This window comes from Protomyctophum parallelum (assembly GCF_964188405.1).
Source record: "Protomyctophum parallelum genome assembly, chromosome: 11".
Lineage (NCBI taxonomy): Eukaryota > Metazoa > Chordata > Actinopteri > Myctophiformes > Myctophidae > Protomyctophum > Protomyctophum parallelum.
Genome location: NC_139707.1, coordinates 29,682,455 through 29,703,050, shown reverse-complemented (window position 1 = coordinate 29,703,050; position 20,596 = coordinate 29,682,455). Strand labels below are relative to the sequence as shown.

At 41.4% G+C, this 20,596-nt stretch overlaps 1 protein-coding gene across 2 annotated transcripts in view; it reads right to left on the bottom strand.

Moving 5' to 3' along the window:
• LOC310867380 (glycophorin-C-like) overlaps positions 1 to 15,788 on the bottom strand; it is a 67,207-nt gene extending 51,419 nt beyond the window's left edge. For both annotated transcript variants that reach the window (XM_083777413.1, XM_083777414.1), the window contains exons 1-2: positions 15,574 to 15,788; positions 12,059 to 12,198 (exon numbers count right to left, since the gene is read on the bottom strand). In XM_083777413.1, coding sequence (XP_083633539.1) covers positions 12,059 to 12,152 — 94 coding nt within the window. In that variant the 5' untranslated portion in view covers positions 12,153 to 12,198; positions 15,574 to 15,788. The remainder of the gene's footprint in view (positions 1 to 12,058; positions 12,199 to 15,573) is intronic.
• Positions 15,789 to 20,596: the final 4,808 nt, after the last annotated feature.

Sequence of the window (20,596 nt, the reverse complement as noted above, 5' to 3'; positions counted from 1 at the left end):
AAACAATATATTCAACATTCCGCACCCACAGCTCTCTCTCTCCTCCTGTCCAAAAGTTGACACATCCTGTTCAAAGAAAACAGGGGGGAAAAGGTGGGTTTCCTCTCTCCCCTACTCCACCATGTTCCTGGTAAGTCCCTCAGGGCTCCATATGACTTTTCCATTTTCGCTATACAGTAAACATCGTATTGCTGAAAAATCTTGCTATTTTCTGCCAAAGCTTTTTCCAGAATATGGATAGTGGGGCGTTTAGTAGCAATATATGCCGCAATGTTAAAACTAAAAGTAAAGGCCTGTTTTCAAAGACTACCTTGAAGTGAAAAGTGAAAAAGTATTGGCATCAAATTTCTAAAGTCAAACCTTTTAAAACATCACGGCCAAATCCTTGCATCCTTATCGTAGCCTATTTCCGTCACCTCGCGCTAATGAAACACCAAGGGATTAGAATGTCAACATTCAAGTACAAGATGTAAGCTAACCCAGATATAGTAAATGCATCACTCAGAAAGTTTAATTAAAGTTTAATTAACTTAATTTGTTATACGCTTGGAGCATCACACAAAAGCATCAAAAGTAGCAGATCTACAAGCTTGAAACGTGCGTTTCGAGCTTGTAGATCTGCTACTTTCGCTATTTCGTTTTTATTAGAATCCTTCGAATAAAAAAATAAAAAAAGAATCCTGCAAAGTAATAGCTTTGGACATAATGAGGTTTCCGCCATCATTCGTATCAATGCATTTGTGAGTTATCTGACTGAACTACAATACAGACACATCTCTCTGGCATTTCATGGCCCTCCAACTCTATCACTCCCTCTGTAGTGCAAGTCCCCCCCTCTCTCTCTCTCTCTCTCTCTCCCTCCCTTGCACCTCATCCTTCCGTTTTCTCCTCCCCATCATGTGTCCTGGTCTCACTCCCCCTCTCTCTCTTCTCGTCTCTCCCCCAGCCGCAGTGCTTCTTCACACACTTACAATAAACGAGAAAACGGTCGAAGAGCACACACACACACACACACACACACACACACACACACACACACACACACACACACACACACACACACACACACACACACACACACACACACACACACACACACACACACACACACACACACACACACACGCAAGCACGCAAGCACGCACGCACACCTACGCACACCCCCCCCCCCAGTGGTGGAGGAACTACTCACATTTGTTTTGTGTTTAGTAAAGTAAAAGTAGCAATACCACAAATGTAAAAAAAATACATTGAGACAGAGTCTCTTTTCAGAGTAGAAGGCCTGTATTCAAAATGTTACTAAAAGTACAAAATGATTTCCATTAAACTACAAAAGCCTACCAAAGTGAAAGTGTGCATTTTGAATGATCCATTGCAAATTTTGGCAAACGTTTTCAGAAGGATAAGATCTACAAGCTCACAACACTTTGCGATGTGACGCGTTGTGAGTTTGTAGTTCTGCTCTTTTTGAATAGCCACACAATACTGTAGCAGGGCTTAAGTACAATACTTTCCTCTGAGATATAAGTGGAGCAGAAGTATAAAAGTAAAGTAAAAACATTACCTCAAGGTTGTGCTTAAGTATAAACAGTACTTGAGTAAATATACTTAGTTACGATATACCATTACCATGTACAGAGCAAGGGTGAACGCGAGAGGGAGAGAAAGGTGGCGAGAATGGGTGAAAGTGTGTGTGTGTGTGTGTGTGTGTGTGTGTGTGTGTGTGTGTGTGTGTGTGTGTGTGTGTGCGTGCATGTGTGCGTGCGTGCGTGTCAGGCATGTGTATGAGAGAGAGAGAGTCACAGATGTGAATATATCTCTCTCTCTTGAGAGAGAGAGAGTCACATAATGTGAATATCTCTCTCTCTATAGCAAGAAGCCAGTGTTGCCATGTTCGCTTATTATAAGCGACTGTGGCATTGATTTTCTGTAAAGTTGCTTGTAAATAATGGTAATTGCTGGTTGTTGTTTACTTGGGCCTGCTTCCTTGTTGTTTATCCCAGTGGTTCTCAAACATGTTCAGGACCCCCAAATTAATATGCAGATTTCTCGTATATAGCGCCTGCGAGAATTCTTGTCTTTTATTGATTTCTATTAATCCAGAATTGATTCTCGGGTGGTCCCTTCCCCGTCCCTAGGCAACGCTTGCTTCCGCGGTGTGACGTCATTGAAATCCCCAAACTCCACCCACATACATTACACGCGCGATCTTTAGCGCCGTCTTTTCTGGGAATTGAGGCTCAGATATGAGGTGAGGGACGATGTTAGGAGCTCAATAAAAAATTAGCGCGACCTTGCAGTTACGATATTAGCACTTCTGAAGAAAGAATAATAACTAGCGCCCGCCCCGGAAATTACTTCTTATTACTTCCGGTTCAGGGGACCGGTTCACGGGGTCTTCTTCGCTGCCTTTTTTCGTGCATTCTCGAGTCAATGTAATCGGTTAAAGTAAATAAACTATTCAAAATGTATAACTTTTATCAAGATTTTTTATTTTTGAATAGCCTGTCTACAAACTCACAAAGCACAGAGCTTGTAAATCCGATGCTGTAGAGGCTCAGGCCTATAGTCATAGCTTCTTTTGGGGCGCCTGTGTTTTCATAGTGGATAATTTCTTCTGTCACAGAATCTGGCAACACAGCCAGGCATCACCCATCAGCCTCGGCTCCGGCAGCCGCCCAGACAAGCCAAGGTCAGCTGCTCTGTCATCTCATCCCTCTCTCTCTCTTCTGACACATACTTTCATGCCAGAGAGGGGGGAGAAGAGAGAGTGTGGGTGTTTTGTAAAGACAGAAAGAAGCATGGCAGACAGACAGAGCAAGCCAACAGATATTGACGCTAGAGAAAATTGAAACATGGCGGCCGGTAGGCCTTAATGACAAGTGGCCTGTCAGTGGAACTGTGTCCACGGATATGATGAAAAGCTGTAGACTGACAGGTGACAGCGCCGCCATTAGCCTACAAACAAGCCCAAAACAAAGGAGCGCTGCAACGCCTGAGTGCCAGCCAGTGTTGCCATGTCTGCTTATTATAAGGGACTTGTTTTTCTGTAAAGTAAATATTTGTTGGCCGATTTACACATTACATTTCACATGGAAATATGAACCTGAGACTTGTGACTTGAGGCCTACAGTATGACATGAAAACCTATACACTTTCAGATGAAAACTTAGCTATACCTTCAGCTGCATGCAAATCCAGACAATGAACAACTTAATTAATCCCTATTTGCATACATATCTCAGCATACAAACGGTGTCACTCATCACAAAAAGCGCTTAGTACTAATAGGTCTACATCTGCAATTTCTGAAAACGTTACAAACAATGCAATCACTGAATGTTTACATTCACCTCACCATGTCTCAAAAATGGCTGGAACGATATAGTATGGATCCATTCATCGTGATAGATGTTGGATATTCAAAATTACACTATTCATTCTATGAATAACCCCCCCCCCCCCCCCCCCACACACACACACAGCTACTAAAATAACTTAACTCATTATAAAACTGACATGCGCTTGTGTGAATTGCCTTTCTGGAAATGTAATCTTCAGAAACTTTAAAAGTCATTATAAAACTGACATGCGCTTGTGTGAATTGCCCTTTTGGAAATGTAATCTTCAGAAACTTTAAAATAAGTATGCTGAAATCATAAAACAAATTATATATATATATTTATATAGCCTATATATAAACACCAGTGTGCTTACAGTACCTGGCCAACTGCTGAAGCTATTTTTGGGACACTGTTCTTGTTCTAATTAGAATTAAAACTAGAAAAAGTGCCCTTCTGGGCACAGGTCTCCACCAGGTTATCCACAGATCCGTGCAGTTAGAGGTAAAAACACTTTTGGGCCAGTTATAGCGCCACCTTGAGGCTGAGTTGAAATTGTTCATGTGGCATTTCGTCCTCGGCCTAGTGGGAATGTGCGTGCACAATTTCAGGGAAATCACGCGATGTGTTCATGATTTGCAGCATTTTGTTTGAAACTGAGCACTCCTGTGAACTTTGGAAGCCAATCTTAACCAATCAGGATGGAGTCTGAGAAATCTGGACACGTTTCGTTGAATGGCTCTAGAGAGACTGTGTACTAATTTGCGTGATGTTTGGACAAAATCTGTAGGTGTACTGTGAAAAAACTTGTTTTGCACAAAGCGGCCTCCTGGTGGCGCTATAACAGGCCGTTCTGGAAAGTTTGGGGCAGAGGTTCATGGTTGGCATCCAGGGAGTGTGTGTGCAAAATTTGGCATCGACCGGGTTAACGGTGGCTGAGATTAGCTGGTCACGGACGGACACACGGACACACGGACACACGGACGGACGGACGGAGTGCAAAACATACTCTCCCCATGCCTTCGGCTGGTGGAGACAATAACATAGTTTGCTGTGCTTGCATAAGCTATGTGCTGCATTTAGGTTATTATGAAGGTAGGTGTTTTAATCACCAGGAACTTTTATAGTCAAGTACAAATTTGAGGTTTTGTTACTAGATTTTGTTTAGCCACACACACACACACACACACACACACACACACACACACACACACACACACACACACACACACACACACACACACACACACACACACACACACACACACACACACACACACACACACACACACACACACACACACACACACACACACACACACACACAGGTCCATCTCAATGAATTAGAATATTTTGTAAGTTCATTTTCTTCCGTAATATAATTCAAAAAGTGAAACTTTCATATAATTGTATATAAAGTGAAGTTATTTAAAACGTTTTTTTGGTCTTAATCTTGATGATTATGGCGTACAGCTCATGAAAATCAAAAAACAAATTATTTCATCAATGGGATGTGGCATGGAGGTGGACAGCCTGTGACACTGTTGAAGTGTTATGGAAGCCCAGGTTTGTTTGATAACACCCGTAAAATAATTTGTATTTTGAGTCTCATGTCTCACACCGTCCTCTTGACAATACAACCTAGATTCTCTGTGGGGTTCAGTTCAGGCCAGTTGGCTGGTCAGTTAAGCACAGTAATACCATGGTCAGTAGTTTTGGCTCTGTGGGCAGGTGCCAAGTGCTGCCTGAAAAGGAAGATCAGCATCAACATAAAGCTTGTCAATGTACGGAGGAATCAAGGTTGTATTGTCAAGAGGAAGATGTGAGACATGAGACTCTCAAAATGCATTTACGGCTGTTATCAGATGGTCGACATTTCTCTTTAAAAGAAAGTTGTTTTAGTGGTCTCGGAAAATATTCTAATTTGTTGAGATAGGACTTTTTTATTTTCATGAGCTGTACACCATAATCAAGATTAAAACAAAAAAAGGTATTAAATACTTCACTTTATGCACAATGAATTGAGAATATGTATGTATGAAAGTTTCACTTTTTGAATTATATTAGGGACAAAAATGAACTTTTACACAATATTCTAATTCATTGAGATGTATGTGTACTTTGGCTGTTAATTAATTTCCCTGATGTCATAAACTGTCAGAAGCAGCTTTTGTTGTGTTGGTTCATGTGCTAAAAGAGTGACTTTGAGAGCTGTTTCCCCATTACAATGGAAGTCAATTTTTATTTCTTAAATTGCTAATAAACAACACAATGGAGCGAAATAACTCATGGAATGGATTAGTTTACCCATAATAAGGTAAGAAAACAACTCAAACCTCTAAAAAAAAAGTGGTCTTACCCTTTAATGTATGTTTTGTAATAATAATCAAAGTAACTAGTAACAAAAGTTTTTAAATAATTGTAGTGGAGTAGCAATATTTGCCTCTGAGATGTGTAGAGGAGTAGAAGTAAAAGTATTGGAAATTGGAAATACTCAAGTAAAGTACAAACACCTCAAAATTGTACTGAAGTACAGTACTTAAGTAAATGTATTTAGTTACTTTACACCACTGCTGATGACCCTTTCCTACTATTCCTGGACGAGCGCTATTGTTGGGCGCAGCGATCAGCAGCACTCACAGGCCCACTGGCAGGTAATTGTTAATTAGAGTCCAAATCAAATTCCCTCCATTAGCCTTCAGGAACACCGCTCAGTCCAAGTAAATGGCAAACCTGAAGCTGCACTTAATCATTACTCTCTGCACAATGTATGTCTTTGGAGTGGACTTCTCCTCCGTATGAGTGCGACGTACAGCCTGAGTCATACCCCAGTCTTTTTATATCATCCTTCACTGTCCCACAAAAGTTACTAAAAAAAGTACAAAATATTTTTAGGATAGGTTTGTCTGTGGGGTTTATTCATGTTTAACCAATGAAAAGTATTAACAAGAGCTTGTGAATAAATAATGACTACATTGGATCCATTGGAACACAGGTTCTTTTTTACATTTCCTGAAACGTACCGGTTTTGGACATACAAGGTTTCCACACGACAGTGACAATATACGCAACCTGAAGTCAGACCGACTATTGAGCACAGCAATTCTATTTAGGTTTAAAATAAACCCTTCAATTCAAGTACATTTCAAAGCGACTGCATATAATTGAATGGATGTTATGCATTTTTGACAGCCCCTTTCTTCCACGTGTTGTAGTATGTTCAATGAAACGTGGGCTTTGACCCATAATGAGAGAGAGAGAGAGAGAAGAGTGAGGAACCAAAGCGCCGCTAATCTTTTTTCAAGCGCTTTACAAGACATAATTTTCCGCTCAGCGGAAGAAAAGAAAAAAATGCAATTATGGTCCTTTTCTTGTCTCTTGGAAAATATAGGTTAAAAATAAATCAAGGGGAAAGAGTGTATACATTGCGCATGGCTCTGTGCAGATGAATGGATTGATAAAGGTCCTGTCGTTATGCTATTATCTTCAAAGGCACGGCAGCAGAGAAAAGGTACGTCAAGGAAATAAGATCAATGCAGCCTGCTAGTGGGGATTGGCGTGTGGATTAGATCAACTCGCGTTTCGGTTCTTCCAGACAGCTTACATCCTGACTCTGTCTAACCCGATGGATTTCAACCAGCCCAAACATTCTTACAGGATCACGTACTAAGAATATGACTCATCTAAAAAAACAAAAATTCTGTCTCGGACAGACTTTCTGAACAAGTTCAAAAAGTCAAGTCATCTGTGACCAGTGCCAGTATTTTCAACCACAAGTCGGCAGTGTTGATACTTCACAATTGACCAAAATACAATTTATTTCTTTTTTTGGTGGTTTTTGTTTTTAGCCACATTAACACAGTTGGAATGTTAAAGAATGTTTTTATTCCATCAGAAAGTCATTTTAGTGTCATTAAGTCGTTGTAATTGCTTAAACATGTCACTAGGCCTATGTCTAATGTTTTAACCATTGGATTAACCAATGCTAACAAATGAGGATGTTAGCATTGGAGTCAGCATGAAAAGAGAGCTGAGCCAGAAGGCAAAGCTCTCTGTCTACAGAGACATCTTCGCTCCTACTCTCACCCATTTTCATGAAGTGTGGGTCGTGACCGAAAGAATAAGGTACAATACAATCGCCGAAATAAGTTTTCTCAGACGAGTGGCTGGCATCTAAGTTCAGTCACACGAGAGAGACTCGGAGTAGAACCACTGCTTCTTTGCTTGGAAAGGAGCTACCTTAGTTGGTTCGGGCATCTCGTAAGGATGCCTCTCGAGCATATCCCTATGGAGGTCCTTGATGCACATCCCAGTGGAAGGAGACCCCCGGGCAGACCAAGGATCAGATGGCGGGATCTCATATCTCCAAAATGGTCTGGGAACGCCTCAGGATCTCCCAGAATTAAGTTACTAATGTTGCTCTGGAGAGGGAAGTCTGGAGCTCTCTGGTGGACCTCTTGCCCCTGCAACCCGACTATGGATAAGCGGTTGAAGATGGATGGATGGGCTGCAGCTGCACGAGCAGGCTCTAGTGCTGTGATCATAGAGTGCTCCCTCCAGTCTAATGACAGCCACTGTAGGTGGGGTTTGAGGCACAACTGCTTTGAATTGCTATTATTGTTAACACACAACAGAAACCAAGGATTACATATTTCAAAAGCGAGTGATCACAATAAAATCTTAAGCATTCTTCCTCCACACATGGGAGAAAAACAGTAACTGAAAGTTGGGTGTGATGCATTTTTGACCACTACCTAACCACTCCAATGACTGGCCACATCTGTATACGGACAGCTACAATAGATGTTTTTGACCAGCCTGCACCGCTCAGTTCACACAGGTGTGATTATTATTATGTTTTACAAGTGAGTGCAGTGACAGTGTTCCAATGCATCTTATGAGCAGTGGGGTTCATATGGTGCCGGCCTGCGCACACATACTGGTTCTTATCAGTGTGATGTCGTCTGATAAGGGGCTAACCCAGATCCTTCCATAAACTTTTCTCCCCCTGTAAAGTTCTGTGATGGGGCTTCCGTTTCTTTTTCCAATATAACCATAACCTCCCCTAAAGGGGGAGGTATGTCATAAAAAAAGTAATAAAACAATCTAAATAAAATATATAATAAGCTAAATAAAAGAGATGGGCCCAAATTAGGTTCTGAGAACCTTATCTGAAATCAAACACATCCACGGTTTCTCAGAACACAGATTTTCTTTGTCCACTTCCTGAAAAGTAATGGTATTGGCATGCTGTTTTTCATGGAGTGTTACATTAGGGTGTGCCTCATGATGAGCCAATTATGAGCACAATGGTTGAAGCCGATGATGTATTCCATGAACTTCTCACATGCGAGTTTCACATGCTGGTAAATCAGGCACAAATCCAAGCGTTTCTGTCACTGACAGAACTTCCCCTGCTATCAAGTCCAAGCTCCATGCAGGCTCCGAAGACCTTTTTTTTTCTTCTTCTTTTTAAGCAGTGCTAGCCGCTCCTATGCACAACTTAGTGTGTGTCTGTATGAGCAGGGAATGTGCTCAGCTGATTGGCTGAGCACAGAATGTGATGTATGATGAAAAGAGCGCCGCTCACTTCACACTTCACACTTTTTTTTAACTTTTTTTTACTTTACATTTTTATCCCACGATTTTGCAACCCATTTTTTCACCCAGTGTCAATTATCTAAAGTAATCCTGGGCGCTACACTTCCTCTGCCAACCTGGGGGGAGGGGAGCTTCCTTCTATGCATGATGAGTCCAAGCTGCTTCTTTTTTCGTGCCATGGACCCCAATGGACCCCAAAAATGATATGCATTTGGCCGCAGTCCCAAAGGACCATCATCTGAAAATGTGTTGTGCCAGGGACCCCCAGAAGAGTATGTGTAAAAAAAACTATTTTTAACATAAAAAGTGGCATGAACAGACTCCCTTATTCCATAACCCCTTATTGTGTAGAGGAGGTCGCTGTTTTGTAGCTAAATCTGTTTTGTAGTGGTCCAACTGTGGCATGTAGCCTACTTGGCGATGTCATGGATAATGGTTTAAGATCATTCTCAGATCTGAAGGAGTTATATAATATACCAGGTACCTCCTTCTATTTGTATTTGTAGCTCCGCCAGGCCTATGGAGTTCCATTGACTCAACCACCTACTCACCCATTAGTTACTTTCATTAAAATAAACTGCGGGTCTATCCAAAGGTCAAGTATCCATCTAATATACAATTGAGAAGTTGTCACATGGCGCAAAAGATGTGTGCACTAGCCAATGAAAAGATGTGCGCATTTGGCGACAAGCCAATGAAAAACAGTGCGCATTTTGTTAAAGTTACATATGCCACAGACACTTGCCTGAACTGTGCAGCTGATATATATACAGCATTGTCATATTTAAAGGCGCTTTATAGCTTCTCTCAGCTCAAAGCGTGTATGAATAAGGAGATAAATGAACAGCTGACGTCGGTGGGAGAGGACGTCAGCTGTGTGTGTGTGTGTGTGTGTGTGTGTGCGCGTGTGTGAGAGGGAGGTAAACAGTCAGCAACACGTTAAATTTCTACTTCTACTAAAGAAAGAGGCAGCGATGGAGCCATAAGTCCATATCCATAAATTCGGGGACATAAATTGCGCAAAATACTGTTAAACATGACGGCATCAGCCTGCTGCATCCTCCTAGCTGTTGTGTGCTAAGCTAAATCATCATACAGAACCACAACAGTCAACAAGGCATTGACCAGGGTTGCCACATTGACTGAGAGGGAAACAAGCAACCAGGTCTATGGAAATGTTAACAGGCCAGATCAAGTCAGAAAATCCGAAAGTCAGAAAATAAATCTAGAATAAGCAACAATATTGCTGACTGTCAAACATCATTGTCCAATGTTGTTTTAGAGCAGTGGTTCTCAAACATTTTCATGTCATGGACCACTAATATTCTATATATATATATTTATATATATATATTATATATATATTTACTATATATATTTACAAATATGTGGGTAGCCTACAGGGATTTACCCACGGAATGAATATATATATATATTCATCTATACCAGGGCTGCCCACACTTTTTTTTTACTTCAGAGCTACTTTCAAAACGACCAGCTGTACCCACCAAATAAAACTATCATGCAGAAAATAGTTACAAAATGTAATTGAGGCTACATACAGTGGTGTCCCCTTCGTCTGTACCAGGCTGACTTCTATAGGTTTTGAAAGGTACCTTTCTTTTTTTTTCTTTATTTACCCAGGGAAGTAGCTGAGCACAGGTGCTCATTTTCAGCAACGCCCTGCACATCGAAACACACACACACACACACACACACACACACACACACACACACACACACACACACACACACACACACACACACACACACACACACACACACACACACACACACACACACACACACACACACACACACACACAAAATGTCATGTCAAAGGTACCTCTGGAAGCCACACCTCTGATGGGTCGGGTTTAGTCTTAAGGGGTGTGTTTTTTTAACCCACTGTGTAATACAATGAATGGACGGTAGGTGGCAGTAGTACAGAGGCCAGAGAAACTATAAGACAAACGCACATGGAATGGGAAATAGAGGGGGGGAAATGGAAATGGTAGGGTTTTTATTTTTGGTATTTGACTTTGCTACTGATGATTGTACGCAACAACAACTATTGCATTGTGTGTTTGAGCTGACAGGCTATTTTATGTCAATCAATCAAGTCATCTCAGGTCATCTCAAGCGGCAGATGCAAAAATAGTTTTTTATATTAAAATTATATATATTTTTAGGGCCATGTCATGTGCTCTACCTGCAAAGCCTTTGTGATCTATAACTTTTGGGCACCGCTTAACGTCAGATCAAGGGTTTTGTCGGCCAGCGCCAAAAATGCTCCCCGACAGCAAATACCGGGCAGTGTGTATGAGCCATAACGTGTTGACTACACTACACTACACTAATAAGGACACATAATAATAACTAATAACCCATCCGTTACTACATGTGGAGTCAACTCCCGCAATTTCCTTCTTCCCATAGTGCGCGGCAACGTAACTCTGGGATGAGCGGCCGCGAAATTCTAGTCATTTATAAAGATCTATCACAAAGATGTACTTCGTTAAAACCTGTTATCCAATCTTGGAACACAGACTTGAGATTACAACATCAGCATCAATGTATTAATTGGATCAGAGTGTGGGGAAATATTATTATGGCATCCCGAAATCCAAATCATCAACAGATGATTCTTTAACTTTAAGTACAGTTCAGAGACGTTTCTTGCTGGCAGGAAGTACAGCTGCAAAAACAATGTTGGCACTTCGATGCACATTCTCTGCCCTTTAATCACTGGAAACAGTTCTACAGTTAGATTAAATGGTGCTAATTATCAAACAATAAACAGCTGGAACCACATTCTCTATCAAGTTTGGACCTCTACTATATAACTAGCATTACATATACAACTCTATTTGTATTTGTTGCTCAATACTTTGGGGCATGTTGTATATTGTCGTTTTGAATCCTGAAAAGTAACAGACGTTACTGTATGAGGGGATTTTCAAAATAGGCCTACAGTATGTGAGAAATAGCCTGGTCTACAAGCTGACATTTACAAGTATGAATTTGGGGGTCCTTGTTGGCACAAACAAGTGTGAGAACCACCACTATAATGTGTGGTGTTGAAGTGGGTTGGGAGCGTGTTGGGCAGTACTCACTGGTCACCGTCGGCGCTGGATGTTCGGGGGCTTCCGTTCCCGCTCCCGTTACGGCCTGGGCGGTTAGGAGAGATGTCACCGGAGAGACCTCCATGCCAATCCCAGCCTAACAGAATGTCCAGGGAGATTGAGGACAGCAGCTGAATATGAGAGAGAGAGTGAGGGGGGGGGGGGGGGGTAGATGGTGCACAGAGTTAACCTTGATTCTACAAAATTTGTTCTAAATCCTAACATAAAAAACAAACAAAGAAATAACAATAGGTCGTGGTCAAAAGTTGCCTATACTATACAGTATGTATAGTGCAACTCAAAGTGACGCGCTATGAACTTGTACCTGCTATTTTGGAAAGAATCAAAACAAAGCATAAAATAACACCAATGTTTTTACTGGATTGATAAGGGTTAAAGGATTTCCTAGAGGGGTGTTGGAAAGCTCTCGATCTGGTTACGCGTTTGTGTGGGAAAGGAAGTGAAAGGAAAGCAGGGCCATTTAAACATCGCTCATTTCCCCCTTCATTTACTTTACTGGACACAATAGACTTACATGGAACTAAGCTCTGCAGAGCCACATGTGCACACATACATACTTACACACAGCAGAATGCAGACTGTTAATTTAAAGCAGCACTATGTGACTTTTTTAATGCATAACCATTGTGTCCAATCTGTATGGTAGATGATGCGGGCATGCAGTGGTAGTTGTTGAAAAGTAATTACAGAGAGGATGTTTAAACACTGAGACGAAGTTGAGGTGTTTAATTTAGTTTAGGCGTTTAGTTTTTAGTCGTGTTTAATCATCATCATTATTATCCCGCTTATTACACAGCTACTTTATTAATACATTTATAAATTGACCCAAAAGTAACAACAAAACAAGGTATTTACTTGCTTACGGATGGTAATGAAAGTATACCATAAGTGTCGCGCTGGCTGTCTGCCCAGCTGCAGCACAGTCCCCTCGGAAAACAAAGAAGTGAGTTGATCAAATAGAATCGATATGCGGTTACTGCATTGTCTATTTCTCTCTTCAAATGTTTTCAAAAATATTCTTGGGAGCAATATTTGGTTGTAAATGACATGGTGTGTTTGTTTACATGGCTGTCATGTTGGATACAGTATGATAAAATCCAAGCAGTGCAGCCAGGTGCTCTGAGGCTTTGATTAGACAGTGGTCTGTTAGCGGAATGGTCATCAAGAAATAACACACAGCTGAATTCAGGTTCAAATCCGGGGTAGAAGAGGAAAGTTAAATACGTTAGTGCAGCTTTAACTCTGGAAGTGTCAAAAGTTCACATGAATATGTGAAGGAGTAGGACTAATTTGACAGTCTAATTTTCAATTACTGTGCATTGTACTTTTCATGCTGCAAGAAAAGTTAAATTACAGAACAAGTGAATTATAACTGAAAATATTTTGGTCCAGGGTATATCCCCATACAGGTTTTGTGTAGTTAAAAGGTTTCAGAAAATACATAATTATAAATACTGTTATATAATGCATATCGTTGCTGTCGGGAGGAAACCTCCTAACTCAATTTGAGGTTTTTGATTATTATTTTTTCTTGCATAAATCAGTGCTATTGAACATCCTTTATGTCTGTGTGTTGTTTTGAAAATATTGAACCAATGGAAAGTAGTAAAAAGTCCTTTGGACAAAACCACTTAACTCCATTGGACCCTCAAACTGTCTGCTAAAGCAACTAACTCCACTATCTACAAGCACAAAATGCTTTTCTTTGCTTCGTGTTTCAAGCTTGCAGATCTAGTGCTTTTAATGCTTTTGTGTGACGCTGTAGTGTGATGAAGTAGTAGGGGTATTCATTTACGGAAAAAAAGCCAGTTAGAAGAATATGGATTGTGGAGATAAGAAGTTTCTGCCCGACAGCGGCGATCTGTAGCAGGCTGACCCAACTGCTTCCCCACAAACAGAGGAAGTGGGGCTTTGAGGAAAGGCAGGGGGCTGTCTTATCAGGGTCAAACCGTTAGATATGGAGTGTACATGGGGGTGCTGAACAACGCACTCTCACTTAGCTCTGCTCATGCATGCCAGCCAAGCTGCTAGCTGGATTTCAGGATTCTTTTTTTAATGCAAAAGTAGCAGATCTACAAGCTTGAGGATCATGCAGTGACATGTCGGTGTACTCTTTGGCCTGCAGAGTACACATACGATCTCCTCCATGTTGCACTAGTGGCTTTAAGTTAAAGTGACTAATAATGTGAGGCAGCATACTGCTCCATATGGTTAACAAAGCTTACTGTGTACTCTACTCATATCACAGTTAAAGGCATGTGATATGTGGTCATCTGTCAAGGGCAGTGGATTCTCCTGATCGCTCTGTGCAGTGGGGGACAAAGTACTCAACCCTCAACACAGTACTTCACTTCAGTATATACTTCTGGTCAAATGTTACTCATAGGCTACAGGTGGCAGTTGCTCGGCTGAATTTTTAACTACAAATGACAAATGTACATTTTCTTTTTAATATCAACGCATTGCTGTATTGAAATGTAGACAGTATACATTAGAAATTGGGCTTATGTGGGTAATTCATAAAGTGCATTTCCCATTCTTAGTCAAAAGCACAACATTGTCTTTCAATGTGACAGTATCCAAAAATACAAATATCTCAAGTACAGACACTGAAAGAATGTACTTAACCCTCTGACAGAGCAGAGCATACAGTATACAGAGCATACAGAGCAGTATACTCAAATTTATTTTGTTACTCACCACCACTGGATTCAGAGACACGTATTGCTTTGTTCTCTGTATGTCAGTGGTTCTCCAAGTTATGGGTGGTTATTTTGTTTTGGCCGGTGCCAATTTCCTAAAATGTAATCCTGGGCGCTACTCTCCCTCTGCCAACTTGGAGTGAGCCCCGAAATGAGCTCATGCTTCCCTCACTGCATGAGGAGTGAGCAGGAGTGAGCTACTTATCACCTGACAGGGGGAGTTTCCCCGGAAGGACGTAGTGGAACACCGAACACGTTATTCCAATCAGTTATTTTCCCTCCATCAAGTGCCCCGGCTGACCAGGGGGAGGCAGTATAGAGACCAGGATTACTGCATGTACCCTAGGCCTAGGGGACACACGGGGAACATGCAAACTCCACACAGACGTTATGGGGTTTCATGATATGGTAAGAAACCTACATGTACTGTAGATTTGGGGCGCTGAAAACACATTTTGTTAAGCCCCGTCTGAGAAAATGAACCCATGCTGCTGAAATATTTCCTGCCCGGCCACGGCCAGCCAATAAACAATACCACCGCAGTGTAGAGGTTTATAAAAAGCCTCTCGTATGGGGGGCGTGAGGGGGGCGGCATGCATCACATCAGCCCCTTACAGTGGAGGCATTGACAAGCGGTTCATTCCTCAGTTCCTCACCACCACCACGCCAGTTATTATTACTACCAGTTAAAAATCACTCTCGCTTTTAACTAACACACTGCTGCACACACACAGATAACACTTCTCCACACATGAGCCTAGGAAAAAAAAGAGCAAAACTCACCAACTAAGGGTTCCAAAAAGCTGCACAGACAGCAACAAGTTTCCCTCTTTTTTCTCTCCCTCCCTCTCTCTCTCTCTCTCTGCAACTCTGCAAAGCTGAAGGCAGATACTTGACTCTGGCGGGGGCTTGCCTTGCTCGTTGCAAGCTGATCTCCGGTCAAATGGAGTCAGTCACTCAACTCGCATTCACAGTCCAGTTTGTTATTCATGCGTGTGTGTGTGTGTGGGTGTGTGTCTATTTTTTTTGTAAACATGCTGTCATTATAAGGCGAGTCCACATGTGAGTTATTATCTCCGCCCCCCCTCCCCCTCCTCCTCCCCTCATCATCTTTCATTCAGTCATTCTTCATCTCCTCTCCATTCCACCAATGGAGATCTAGGTCCCACCCAAACCATCAGCACCGTGCAAACACTCCACAGCTGTTGTGTGTGTGGGCTGGGCTTCCATTCCACCCTAGAGAGCTCTGAGGACTGGGCCAGTGTTGCCAGGTCTATGAAAACAAGCACAAAAGAAGAGAATTTGGCCAAAACAACAAGAGAAAGAAGAAAGAGGCAAACATTGTGAAAATAGCCGATCTACAAGCTAGCAATGACTCTAAGTCCGAGGCGTTGTGCCTTGTAGTCCCACAGTTCAAATATTATTTTGTGGGGTCGCAACATTGAAAAGTTTGGGAACCCTTGGACTAGGCCACGTGAGCATCAGATATTTGAAAATAGCCGATCTACAAGCTCACAGCGCATTAACGCGGTGTGGACAAATACATATTAATTTGGGGGTCCTTGGCATGAACAGGTTTGAGAACCACTGGTTTAAACAACATTATGAAAGAAGCCCAAATAAGCAACTACACTTTGGTTAGAAATAAGCCCAAAAAACTGCAACCCGCAAACTACCAATAATTATGTACTTTACAGTAAATCAAGCCCCAATGTTGCTTATAATAAATATACATGGCAACACTGGAGCGGACAGGAAGCAGGGGACGGAACTAATTACCCAAGTACTGTACAGGTACTTTTACTTTACTTTACTGCCTTACTCCACTACAGTACATTATTTTACAACTTCAGTGACAAATCACTTTAGCAGCAGCTTTAATTTATAATTAAGACACAAGCATTAACCAATTAAGCCGTAAATGTATATGCCTACTTCGGCTCTTCGATAATAGCTGATCCACATCACTACCACAATACTGTGTTACAATAAAAAAAAGTCCTGTATGCAAAAAAATGTATTGGCATCAAAACGTACCAATTAAGAGTAAAAGTACTAATTATTATTATAATTAAATGCCCAAAATGTATTAAAATATCTTGAAAATAGCAGCTCTACAAGTTTGTGAGCTTGTAGATATTGTAGGCTATTTTCAAATTCTTCAAATTTGTATTTACAGTAAGTACAGTACATGAGCTTAGTTGCACTGGGCATCGCTTCTTTTACTTTATGTACAAAAATAATAAGAAAGAAATCAGAGTACTTGTTCTTCCACTGAGGAGCAGAGAGTGGGCGTGGGGGTAATACAAGCCCTCAGGACAGAATTGAGTTTGTTCAGAGAGACCACAGCTGTTTGGCAGTGCAGGGAGAAGGGTGGGGAAGCAGAGAATAATTCAATTATCAGAGTTAGCTAGGGCCTCGACACAGAGACACAGGCGCAGTGGAACGGTCACTGTTAAAGCTGTACAAATGTTTCTTTTCTTTTCGTAAATTAATGCCCTACTTGATCATAATACAGTGTCACACAAAAAGCTTCAAAAATAGCTGTAACGTGGGGCGAAACGGCACGCTTTGAGTTTGTGGATCTGCTACTTTTGATGCTTTTTTGGAATTTGAATCCTTAAAAGTATATAGACGAAATGTAGCTTTGATGCAGAGCTCTATAGTCAGTCAAATATTAGACATAATACAGACATAATTATATATTACAGACTAAAAGAGTAGCCGTGAAGAAATGGCAAAGCATCACAGTAATAATTATGTGGCAGAGTTCAATATCTCTCTCGATGTTACAGTGGTAACGATGTCACGCAAGCATGTAGTCATCGCTGCAGAATAATTATATTACTGTACGCTATGGTCAGATATGAATAGATCACAAAATGAAAAGCCTCAGTGATAGTTGCTTTGCGTTGAAAATTACCATGGCAGACTTCATTATCCTTACAGACTCATTATGTCTTTATATGAGACTTGTATCTCAGAGAGGAATGGAGATCAATTTTGCACAGAAGTGAGTGGTGACATTTGGCTGCATATTTTCAGCATGCGATCATTCATTGTTATTATCTCCATATGAGGAATAGGACCCATAATCCATACCTGCTGACAGCCATGCATACGTACGTGAAGGGTTGTCACAATTATGCCATTTCACATGAGTAATACAAATAATTGTGATTAACGATTGCGTTTCTGTCGTTGAACATTGGAACATTATGAATACAACTAAAATACATTTCTGTTTGGGTCTTAGGCTTTGTGAACAAAAATGTAACATAAATTACATAATTTAATAAAATGTTTGAGCTTGTAGATCTTTATTTCCAGTATTTTGTATGAAATGCTTGAAATATAATTTATGAACATGGAAGATGGAAATGAGCATGACGATTATGCAAAAAGAATAACCAAATCTATACCAACCACGAGATACCGGTATCTTGTATTTAGCTATTAAACCCTCCTTTGCCAAATACGAGAACACGATAAAAATGGTATTAATCCAGAACTAATACTATGGTCGCTAGTCACCACTTGCTTCCATGGTGTGACGTCACAGAAATTCAAAAACTCTGTGCACATGCACAGGCGATTCTTTGCAGCTTTAGGAGCTCTTAACGATGTTAAGAGCTTAATTAAACATTATTCAACAATGTACCTTTTCCAAATATGGGTCCAGGGAGTCACCAAATGCTTTGGTTTCAAGTTAAATAAACGTTTGAGAACCACTGGTCCAGACCTTTCCGGGCCTTATAATTTGTAAATAAACACCTAGCCTCGGACACACACAAAGGATAAACAACTGGATCTTGAATAGCATTGCTGAAATTCTCTGGTCAAACAAATCAGAGTCAAAAGCTGCTGCCGCATGTTGGCTGGAAAGACACTGCTACCCTAACTGGAACAATTAATACCATTGGTAACATGACACCTGTTAAGGAAATTGCAATATATGATTGTCATTTGCAGGTCTTATTAAAAAACATGACAGGCTATTATAAAGCAACACAGCTGCAGCTAATCAAATGAATAATTGGTGTGGACATAATGTGTCCAGAACCACAGTAGTGAATGAACAGTATGGTCAATGCACACCAATCTCACACCCAGTATTTAAGTTGATTAGTTACAGCTGTGTTGCTTACATCACAATATCCTATAGGCCGGCAGCATGGCACAAGCTTGTAGATCTGCTGTTACACATACAGTAACAGCATCTGTTTAGCAGACTACTACTAACAGATTAATGGAAAGAAAGAACAAAACAAAAAACAAAACTATAAACTAATAGTGCTTATGGTCTCCGCTCTATGGTATGAGGGCAGCTGGGGAAACTGGACGACAGGGGCAATTCTGCTAAATAGACCTATGTCATTTGGGATCAATATAAGTACGAAATTGAGCCTACAGGTATGTAATTTAGTCTGGAGTTGTCTTTTAACCACTTTAACAGGGAAACAAGGTCAATGAAGTATCCTACAATAAATGTGCCATGTGTGTGTGTGTGTGTGTGTGTGTGTGTGTGTGTGTCTGTCCGCGTGTGTGTACGGTTGTAATGCATGTAACTCGAGAACCGTTTGCCCCACCGACTTCAAATTTGACACACACGTTCCACCCCCCCGCAGGGAGTGCAGTGCCTGGTATCGAGTCGGTCGGACCACCCGGTTCTTCAGAACCACCACAAAAGGCTCTGGTCAGGCTCTGCCAGTGTAGCCTGGTTAATAAACCAGACCGAATCAGCCGTTGGCAAAAAAAAATTGCCTACCGGCGGATTTCGGTCTGGAGAGGCTCAATTTTACGCCCATTTCCTACTCCAGAGAATGTGGCCTCCAATAGGGACACGGTATGCAATATGGGCGGGCTTTGGTACAGTGACGTTCAATGCTTGAGACCTTTGACTGACAGTAGCTCTGACCAATTGCGTCAAAGAGAAAATGTTTCCCTGAAAATGAAATCCAAGCTGAGCCTCCCCAGACTAATATCCCGCGGATCCGTGCGATATTAGTCTGGTTTATTAACCAGGCTACTGCCAGTGGGCCTAATGAGCCAAAGTCCCCTCACCTGTGCAATTTCCAGCCTCTGCCTCAGCCAATTGATTGCCATGGCAACCCCACACCTGCAAATGTATTACTTAACCAGTCCACTTTTCACAGTCAGACCAGCAGATACAGAGATCTCCATGTGGGACACAGACGGATAGTTAAAACGGGTGCTATGACAATTTGACAACAGGTTCCTGAAGTTGCATTGTTCTCAAGTAGGCCGATGGCCGACGGGCACGTACAGGTCTAGTTATGGTTATATTAAGTGGTTAAGTTGGCTGGCCCAGAGCTATCTCACTGAGAAGTTGTTGTCTCCATCAGACCCCATTTCCAGGGAAACTGTTCATTTCGAGAGCATGGTGGAAGACAACGCAAGTCTTCCACCATGACTCTTACCGTGCCTTGCACTGCTCCACCTAATAATTCCCCAAAATAGGGCAGAGAGAACTAGAGAGTAGAGAGAGATACAAACACCTTATTTATACTTAGTTGCGTGCCGTGTTGTCACATTGAAAATAGATCTACAAGCTCACAAGCTTGTGAGCTTATAGATCTGCTATTTTCGGTGTGCGTCATGTGGGGCACATGATATAAGTATAAATAAGGTTTATTTGCCCCCGTATTCCACACACCGCACTCCTCCTGAAGGTTAAGTGTTCTCATTCAAAGGCACCTCAATGGATGAGTTGTTGACGGAGGAGGAGAGTGAATTATTTATTTTCTTTTCCTGGGTTTTTTGTTTTTGTGTGAGTCTGTGCAGT